This window comes from Nerophis ophidion, linkage group LG17 (genome assembly GCF_033978795.1).
Source record: "Nerophis ophidion isolate RoL-2023_Sa linkage group LG17, RoL_Noph_v1.0, whole genome shotgun sequence".
In the NCBI taxonomy this organism is placed as follows: Eukaryota; Metazoa; Chordata; class Actinopteri; order Syngnathiformes; family Syngnathidae; genus Nerophis; species Nerophis ophidion.
The window spans coordinates 28868524-28878523 of NC_084627.1; the positions used below are offsets into that span (position 1 = coordinate 28868524).

The 10000-nt window shown below is 43.0% G+C and overlaps 1 protein-coding gene and 1 pseudogene across 1 annotated transcript; one reads left to right on the top strand and one right to left on the bottom strand.

Moving 5' to 3' along the window:
• Positions 1–572: 572 nt before the first annotated feature.
• Positions 573–6652, bottom strand: nefma (neurofilament medium chain a). The gene is made up of 3 exons (XM_061876714.1): positions 5490–6652; positions 4994–5118; positions 573–3357 (listed from the first exon to the last, which is right to left on the bottom strand). Exons 1-3 carry the CDS (start codon positions 6510–6512, stop codon positions 1353–1355), a joined length of 3153 nt encoding a protein of 1050 aa, XP_061732698.1. The 5' UTR covers positions 6513–6652; the 3' UTR covers positions 573–1352.
• Positions 6653–9358: 2706 nt separating this feature from the next.
• LOC133536299 (cAMP-regulated phosphoprotein 19-like) overlaps positions 9359–10000 on the top strand; it is a 649-nt pseudogene continuing 7 nt past the window's right edge.

The window sequence follows — 10000 nt, forward strand, 5'->3', positions numbered from 1 at the left end:
GTTAAATGCAATGAAACTCTGGTAATTTTTAACAGTACAATGGGAAATAGATTCATATGGCCCTATTCCTGGATGCATCTTGCGTGGGAGGAAGAGAAGGGTTTGATCGTTTTGCAATGCAGTCTGCTTCAAATGATGGAAAGTGCCACTATACATAGCAACTGACTTTGTAGTCAAAGTTGGAATTGCCACAAAACTTATTTTAAAATATTCAACAGGTTTTTACTAATATCTGGTGGCTAAAGTAGATAGTGCATACCTCATATTCATCATGTTTCATACGTCTGATAAAGTGCAACGAATGGGGCCATATAAATCCCTCTCCTACTGTATATATGTTTTACTATTTATCTCAACACAGGTGGTGACTTGTCCAGGGTGTACGCCGCCTTCCGTCCGATTTTAGCTGAGATAGGCTCCAGCGCCCCGCGCGACCCCGAAGGGAATAAGCAGTAGAAAATGGATGGATACCTCAACACAGATTGACGTGCACAATATCTCCATATCTCCTTGCTCCTATGATTCCAATAGTCACATGCTGATATACCGATGTGGAAAAAGACAGGAGATGGTTTGTAATCATTATGATTATGTTTATTGAGCAAATGTTGCTGGGAAATTGTTGTTGATGAGTAAGATCTTGGGACTGCAAACAGTAGCACCTCATATTTCTGTTTTGCATTTCAAGTCCATTCTTATGCATATATACCAGAATGCGATTCTCTACACTAGTACAGTATTTTCTTTGCATTTGCAACCAGGTAAACATAACAGACATGGATGAAAAAGCATGTTTAAGGCTAGTAGTTTCATAAGGTTCATGAATAGCATCGGAGTATTGCGTAGGGTCACATGATCGTCTGGTTGTCATTCATATGCTGCAGGTGTGCACAGTATTTTTTTGGCTGAGTCGCAATCTTCATGTATATCAAGTAAGGCTACATTGCACACAGCCCCTTCGCCCTCTCACACACCTTATCTCCCTGTCATCATTTACTTTGAAAAAGAAAAATGTCCCACCCACTCGCTTTACAGTCTATCTCTTAATATGTCTCTTTACGGTCTATTCTTAACATACTTACAGTACATACATTGGAGAGGTAAGTGCCCTCTCTCAGCCCATGAGCTAGCATGCAAAGCCCCGCCCACCCCCAAAACTACAAGCTCATCAGTGAGCTGTGGAAAGAACACAAAGCAAAAAGTCTCAATGGCTGCCCCCCCTCAGTGCATCTGCAAACATGCATTTCTAACATTTGTAGCGTTTGTCTGGCTTCTTTCTAGGTTGTGTATGTGGCTCTAGCAGTATGTGTTCTCTTATGTAAGTTCCGCTTTTCTTCTCGTCGACCAATCTCTCATTCGCTCTCCGTCACCTGCTTGATAGATTGGATGGAGTGCTTCTCCGTCTTGACGGTGGAGACCATCGTGTCCTGCAGCACTTCCTCCACCTCCTTCACCGTCTCTGTTACAGTGACAGACTTAGTCACCAGCTGCGAGCCGTTGTCCCCAGTTGTTATGGTCTCCACGGTTTTGGTGATCACCACCTTCTGACTGCCGTCATCTTTGATTAGGCTCTCGTCTACGCCGTTAGTGATCACATTGTCGCCCTCGTCCTTTATCTCTTCCTGCACTGGGCTGGTCTTGTCTACGTCTCCATTCATAGCTACGTCTTTTGTCATCTTGTCTTCCGTCAAGTCGCTCTTTTTGACTTCGTCAGGCTGTGGCACTTTAGATTTGGTAGGTTCTGTTTTGGGAGATTCTGCCTTTTGTGAGTCAGCTTTTGCCGATTCTGATTGGGGGGACTCTGCTTTTGGAGAGATGGCCTTTGACTCTTCTTTGGGGGAGGCAGGCTTGGGGGATTCTGATTTAGGGGATTCTGCTTTTGGGGATACTGTCTTTGGTGATTCTGATTTAGGAGATTCTGCTTTTGGATAATGAGCTTTTGGTAAATCGTCTTTGGGGGAGGAGGCAGGCTTTGGAGATTCTGATTTAGGGGATTCTGCTTTAGGAGAGCTAATCTTTGGTGTGTCCTCTTCGGGTGGTGCGCTCTTGGGGCATTCTGATTTAGGAGATTCAGCTTTTGGGGAGACAGGTTTTGGGGATTCAGACTTTGGGGAACCAGCCTTTGGGGAGACAGGTTTTGGGGATTCAGACTTTGGGGAACCAGCCTTTGGGGAGATCGGTTTTGGGGATTCAGACTTCGGGGAACTGGCCTTTGGAGATTCTAACTTTGGGGAGCTAGTTTTTGGAGATTCTGACTTTGGAGAACCAGCCTTTGGAGATTCTAAATTTGGGGAGCTAAGTTTTGGAGATTCTGACTTCGGAGAACCAGCCTTTGGGGATTCTGACTTCGGGGAAGTTGGTTTGGGGGATTCTGACTTTGGGGAACTAGGTTTTGGGGATTCTGACTTCGGAGATCTTGCCTTTGGGGATTCAGATTTAGGTGAACCAGCCTTTGGAGATTCTGACTTTGGAGAACTCGGTTTCGGGGATTCAGTTTTCGGTGAACCAACCTTTAGAGATACTGACTTTGGAGAACTCGGTTTTGGGGATTCTGATTGAGGAGAACAAGTTTTGGGGGATTCAGGTTTGAGAGACTCTGGTTTTGCTGGTTTGGTTTTGACAATTTCTTCCTTTTTGGCTTCAACTTTTATAGCTCCTGTTTTTTGAACTTCCACTTTGGCTACAATAGTTTCCTCAGTTTTTGCATCGCCCTTTTTGTCCTTGTTATCTGCTTTATACTTTTCTTCTTCCTCATCCTCTTCTTCGGCTTCCTCTTCTCCCCCACTGGCCTCTTCTTCCTCTTGTAATTCCTCGACTTTTGCCTTCTCAAGCAAGGCTTTAATCCCCTGAGCTTTGGCACATAGGATGGTTTCCTCCACTTCTCCCTCGTCATTTGCCTCATCATCTCCTTTGCTCTCCTCATCGTCATCTTCTTCATTTTCCTCTTCCTCACCTTCTTCACCCTCTTCTTCCTCATCCCCATCTTCCTCTTCATCCCCTTCTTCTTCCTTGACGGGTGCTTGTGAACTAACTTTAGCATCAGTTGCAGCTATGATTTCCTCCTGAGCCACCTCACCTTCCCCCTCTTCCTCTTCATCTTCTTCTTCATCCTCCTCCTCTTCTTCTCCAGCGCTGCCTTCCAGTGTGGCAGAGAGCTCCTGTGCTATCTCAGCCAGGGCCTCCTCCATGTCGGCCTTTTCATCCTCCACCCTGGTCTCCTCAATGATCTCATCTACAAACTTATGTTGCACTTTCATTTTGGGAGCTTCTGACATAACCCTTGACATCTTGGAGGCGGAGACAGCCGGACGATGGGAGTAAGTGCTGAAGTGGGTCTCCTCGCCCTCCAGGAGTTTTCTGGAGGAATCAGCAAATGACTTAATGACCATGATCAAGAATCATTTGTTTTGTTGTTTGTTATTTAAATAGCAGGAAATACAAATACGTTTTTTACACTTTAACATCTCCAATGTCATCTGTTAATCTTTTCAACAAAAATTAAGATGAATTGAAACTTAGTCTTGAGTCAATTAAAGACTTAGTCAATTGCTCAGAATTCTTAGCAATTAGTCGACTGATGGATTTACTATGTTCTGTGTACAATGTGAATAGAAACACAACTTTTTTATTTTATTTTATTTTTTTCAATCCTCCATTACAGTACAAGTCGTTAACCAAATCCAATTTAGAATAGGATAAGGCACTATCTGTTTAATAATAATAGGCATGCATGTACATACATAATGTAGAGTGCATAGTTCGGCCAGAACAATACTTGTCTAAAATAAGTATTTTCTTATGATGTTCACATTAACAGAGCCCTTTTTGAAATGACTCAAAATGTCAGTTCTCTTTACCATTAATATAACAAGAGTGAATGACAAGTAATGTCATACCATTTTAATGTATTAGTTGTTTTTTTTACTGTCCGAAACACTATTTGGCCGTGATTGACTGAAAACAACGACATGGTTGTGTGACGTCCAATCTGACCTAAACGTTTGTTCAACAATTCTTATTTTCTTAAGTGAATCCGTCACAACTCATGGGGCAAATAATGCTTATAAGCAAGAAAAATATATGGAAAATTAGAAATGTGTAACTTCAAGATGAACTGCAAATTAAAACAGCCTTTAGTTGTGACCATTTCAAGAAGCAATCATTCTCTTATCTTACTGAATTTTAGAGGTGAGGTATTGCTAGGATTTCACAGCATTTAACAGTATGCATGTGCATGTAAAATACTGTAATCCTAAATCTACTGTCACATTACTACAAATGACCGTAACAAGTATGATATCCTTATATTTCACAGCAATTAACCTTTATTTCACAGTAAAATATTGTAACTAAACTACTGTAAATGGAAACTAATTTGTCTCTTAACGTGATCTGTAGAGTAACCTTAAACACTCTCGTACAGTAAGTGGCTATGTGTTGTTAAACCAAGAGAGTCATTAACTATGAACTTACAATTGTGAAATTAGAGTATTTAGTTAAGTTATTATAATTAACCTTAAAATTACAACATTGCAGTTACAGTTAAGTAATGCAACTATTAGACAGTAATTAGCTATAAAATCACAATAATTATTTTTACAATATCGACATTCATTTGAGGAAGAAGTTATAAATATCAAAAAATTTTAAAAAATTACCAATAATAGTTTAATAGCCACCATGATCCGCTCTAGTTGATTTGACTTCCACAAGCAATATTAAATTTTTTTGTTAATTGTTTTTACTACTTGCTTTTGTAATAAATGTATACATTTATTACAAAAGCAAATGTTTTGTCCATAATGTTGGATAATAAGTATTTCAAACTTGTCAAAAGTTGCAAATATATGAAATGAGACGGATTCTAGGGGCCCATGATGGAGGGGGGCCCAGAGAGGCCCCTAATGATGATGAAATTATAATACAGAGCGGTCCTGTAAAGATTATTTTCATGGGCCCCAAAATCCCTAGCGGCGCCCCTGGGTATAGTCACCTGTATGCAGCAATCTCGATGTCCAGGGCCATCTTGACATTGAGCAGGTCCTGGTACTCACGCAGATGACGTGCCATCTCCCATTTGGTGCTCTTGAGCTCATTATCCAGCTGGTGGATTGTCTCCTAAAAACATGAACATACACATTTAATAGCACGCATAAATATAAGGAAACGTTTTTATTTGCATGTCTCACGGTGACCATCTTACTAACAACTTTAATTAAGTTTTTTTTTAAGTGCAGTCTGCAGGCTTGACGCAGCCATTTAAATATGCCCACTCCAAGGAGTCTTCATTTCAATGCAGCCCACACTGAATGTCCAATGAAAGCATCCCGCCATGACTGTTAGTCAGCAAAAATGAGGAGAGAGGGGAGGGTGATATTTCGCTGCAGCCTTTTTCTTTGATTTTTTTTTAATTTAATGAAATCATGTAGTGAACACAATACAGCATGCAAATGAAACATATACAATAATGATATTCAAAACAATTGTACCTGCAGGCTGGACAGGTCGCCGTTGTGGCGGTCCTCGATGTCACTCAGCTGCCTCTCCAGCGAGTCTCTTGTGCCGCGGACTGACTCCAGCTCGACCGTCTTGGTCTGCAGCTGGCGCCGGTAGTCGCTGATCTCGTCCCGGGCGGACTTGATGGCGTCCTTGTTCTGCTCCGCCGCCTCGTTGAGTTTGGCGTAGTGGCACACGAACCAGCTCTCCGCCTGCTGCAGGTTCTGGTTGGAGTGGCCCTCCAGCTCGCTGCGGATCTCCCGCAGAGCCTCGGTGATGTCGGCCCTCTGAGGGTCCCTGCGCTCCACGGTCACCTGGGACGCCTGGATGTGACCCAGCAGTTCGCTCACCTCCTCTTCGTGGTTGTTGCGGATGAAGGCAATCTCGTCCTGCAAGGACTGCACTTTCTTCTCCAGCTCGGACTTAAGCAACTCAGAATCTCCGGCGTCCTTCTTGAGGACGCGGATGATGGCCTCGGCGTCCTCGCGGATGCGGGCTTCCTCGTCCAGGCGCTCCCTGACTCGCTGGATGTCGTCGTCCAGGTGGTCGGCGTCCAGCTGAATCTGCGCCTTGTCGCGGTGGATCTGCTCAAGCGTGTCGCGCAGCTCCTGCAGCTCCCGGTCGTAGTGGTCGCCCAGTTGGGAGCGGGACGCCTGCTGGCTCCTCAGGGCCTGGATCTCGTCCTCGATCTGCTTGTTCTGCTGCTCCAGGTAGTGCACCTTGTCGATGTACACGGCGAAGCGGTCGTTGAGCCCTTGGAGTTGCTCCTTTTCGTTGGAGCGCCTGCAGGCGTCCGCGCTCAGCAGCGAACTCTGGCTGAGCTCCGTGATCTCTGTGCGGGGCTTGTTCGCGCTCCTCCGGTACGACACGCTCACGCCGGAGCCGGGACTGGCCCGGGACCACGTCGTCTGGGAGGAGCGGAAGCCGCTGGAGGGGGCGCCGGCTAAGCGGCAGTAACCGTAGCTGCTCGTCCTCGCATCCATAGTTCTCCTAAAGGGGCTCCCGATGGCGTCCATGCGGACAAGTTTGCAGAAAGTGGCGGGAGGAAGTGAGGCAGGAGACGCAGCTACGTGGGTGTGCTATGTGTGTGCGTGGGGTGTGCGGGCATATGTGCAGGTGTAAGGGGGTGGATGGCTTGCACAGCGACTGACACACACTCTGCGTGCACCTTTTATATCCCAGCTGGAGGATGCAAAGCAGGCAACTTGCTGCAGTTCTCTTTGGGCCAGTCGGGAGGGGACGGCGTCAAGCATCACATCGTCGGCTATTGGTCACGCAAGCACGTGACATGCAGCCCCATTGGTGGAGTGAAGTGAGGGATTGTGTAGAGGCTGCTATGTCATGTATTTGTTGTTAACAATCACACGCGTGTGAGATTGCATTGCACCGAAAAGAAATCACATTGAAGATAGATTTCAGCACCATAGACAGTCACTCATTTTCTTTGGAGATACACAAGTAAATGGGGAAGATAGATTTCAGCACCATGGACAGTCACTCATTTTATTTGGAGATACACAAGTAAATGGGGAACTGCACTTTTTTTTTAATCATTCACAATTCTCATGTGAGAGAAAAACACATGCTTTTCTTTTTGCTGTGCATTCTATGTCAGCTAACAATGAAGGTAATGGGAATTCCCTCTATAACACGTCCTAAAAAAACAATGTTTTATATACATTCTCTAAGTATATTTGTAATGTATTAAAGGCCTACTGAAACCCACTACTACCGACCACGCAGTCTGATAGTTTATATATCAATGATGAAATATTAACATTGCAACACATGCCAATACGGCCTTTTTAGTTTACTAAATTGCAATTTTAAATATCCCGCCAAGTTTCCTGTTGAAAATGTGAGGAATGCTGACGTGTACTCGTAACGTCACGGAATGTAAGAAAATATGAGCGCTGCACACACACACAGCTAAAAGTCGTCTGATTTAACCACATAATTACACAGTATTTTGGACATCTGTGTTGCTGAATCTTTTGCAATTTGTTCAATTAATATTGGAAAAGTCAAAGTAGAAAGATGGAGTTGGGAAGCTTTAGCCTTTAGCCACACAAACACACGGTGATTCCTTGTTTAAAATTCCCGGAGGTGAAACTTTACTATGGATCAGAGCGGTCAAGCGAACATGGATCCCGACCAAATGTCAACCAGCAGTTTTCGGTGAGAAAATTGTGGTAAAAAGTCACCCCTTACCGGGGATCAGCTGAGCTTGTGCCGTCCGTACAGCTGCCTTCCACTTCCATCAGACACTGGCGTAAACACACCCGTGGATACACCCTTCCGACTATCAGGTACTATTAAACCCACTAAAACATTAGCAACACAATAGAAAGATAAGGAATTTCCCAGAATTATCCTAGTAAATGTGTTTAAAAACATCTGAATCCGTCCCAATGTAATCGCGTTTTTTTATTTTTTTTCTAGTCTGTCACCATCAATATCCTCAAACACAAATTTTTCATCCTCGCTCCAATTAATGGGGGAATTGTCGTTTTCTCGGTCCGAAATAGCTCTTTTTGTTGGAGGCTCCCATTAAAAACAATGTGAGGATGTGAGGAGCCCTCACACGGGTGACGTCATCGTAATCGACTTCTGGTAAAGGCAAGGCTTTTCTGTTAGCGACCAAAAGTTGCGAACTTTATCATCGATGTTCTCTACTAAATCTTTTCAGCAAAAATATGGCAATATCGCGAAATTATCAAGTATGACACATAGAATGGACCTGCTATCCCCGTTTTAATAAGAAAATCTAATTTCAGTCGGCCTTTAACAGACCCATTCATAATATGTAATATGTACATGTTTTGGTTATTATAACCATACAGTGGAATATTAATTTCACACATGCAAAACAGCGTTCACTATCTCCTTTAACCACTATTACCATTAATGGCAAATTGCATGTGCAACGACGATTACTGTAGCAAATGATGATCTAGAATGTTATATTTTTGAGCCTGAATATACAGAGGGTGAGCTTCCAACTTTTAGAAGCTAAGTGATGAGAGCAGATCCAACAAGTAGCACTTTTGCTATAAGTGCTAAACAACAAACACAAACTATGGACATAATGAAACAATCACCTACTGTACAATGTCTGCTCTCACTTGGATGTTGACTGATGGGATGTTTATATCTTCCTCTTTGGATTAATAATGAATCATATTGCTCATAATGGTAAAAAAAACAAAAAAACATAAATGAGTGTGTGTGTGAGACAATCAGTCTTTAACGTTTAACTTTAACTTTTTCACGTATTTCTCCTAATTTCCTTGTGTAAGTTGAATGTCAAAGTTAACCAAAATCAGTTGACAACAATCTAATGCTGTACAAGTGAGAGGCATGATTTATAATCCAGAATTACCTTTTACCACCTCAGATGCAATGCAGCAACTCAATTTGTCAATAGCATAAGCTATACATTTCTCTGTGGTAAAGGCACCGCTAAAAGTAATTCCTTTGTGTTAGCTCTTTTAATAACAATGTTGCTAATACTTGTTTAATATGCTGACCACTGCATGTAAATGAAGTATTGTTGGCAGTTTTGGGATGTTTTTTTTTAGAGAGTTTTATGGGCAGGATAGATTAATCAAATTAGCTACACTGTTGACCATTGAGTGCCAGCCGAATATTACAGTTCATAATGCATAAAAAAAAAAAAAAACGTGTTCTTGTCTCAGAAGGATCGAAAATGATAATGAAAATTTCCCCCACCCCGCACCCCTCACCCAAAAAAAAAACAACTGCCGTTTCCCGTTAAGATTGTTAGGGAGTGAGGTTTACCATCATACACAGGGCCAAGCCACTCTGGCTGGCTTTCGTAACATTTGGTGATATAACAGGTGATAATTCTACCTCAATAAATGTTTTTTCTATTCTCTAAATTGTGTTGTTCAAGTTAATATTATTTAGCACTCTTTCATCCATGATCCCGCACCCCTGGTGCAGGAAATGGATGACAAAGTTGTCAGTACAGAGAAAGCAGAAGAAGCCAAGATAAAGGTCATGCATCCCAATCTTGGAGCTAGATCGGGAGGCTCAGATTTTCTGAGAAAACGACTTCAGAAAGGGTTAAAGTATTTTGATTCTGGCGATTACAACATGGCCAAGGCCAAAATGAAGAATAACACTTGCCATCAGCCCCAACAGAGAAGGCTCAGATCACAGGTGGTCACATCCCGACACCTCAGGACCTGCCTCAGAGAAAGACCTCTATTGCGACAAGCAAACTGGCTGAGAGATGAGTGTTTTTGTAGCTTTATTATTGCTCGGTATAGCTCGTTTGGTAGAGCGGCCGTGCCAGCAACTTGATGGTTCCAGGTTCGTTTCCCGCTTTGGCCATCCTAGTCACTGCCGTTGTGTCCTTGGGAAAGACACTTTACCCACCTGCTCCCAGTGCCACCCACACTGGTTTAAATGGAACTTCGATATTGGGTTTCACTATGTAAAGCGCTTTGAGTCACTAGAGAAAAGCGCTATATATAAA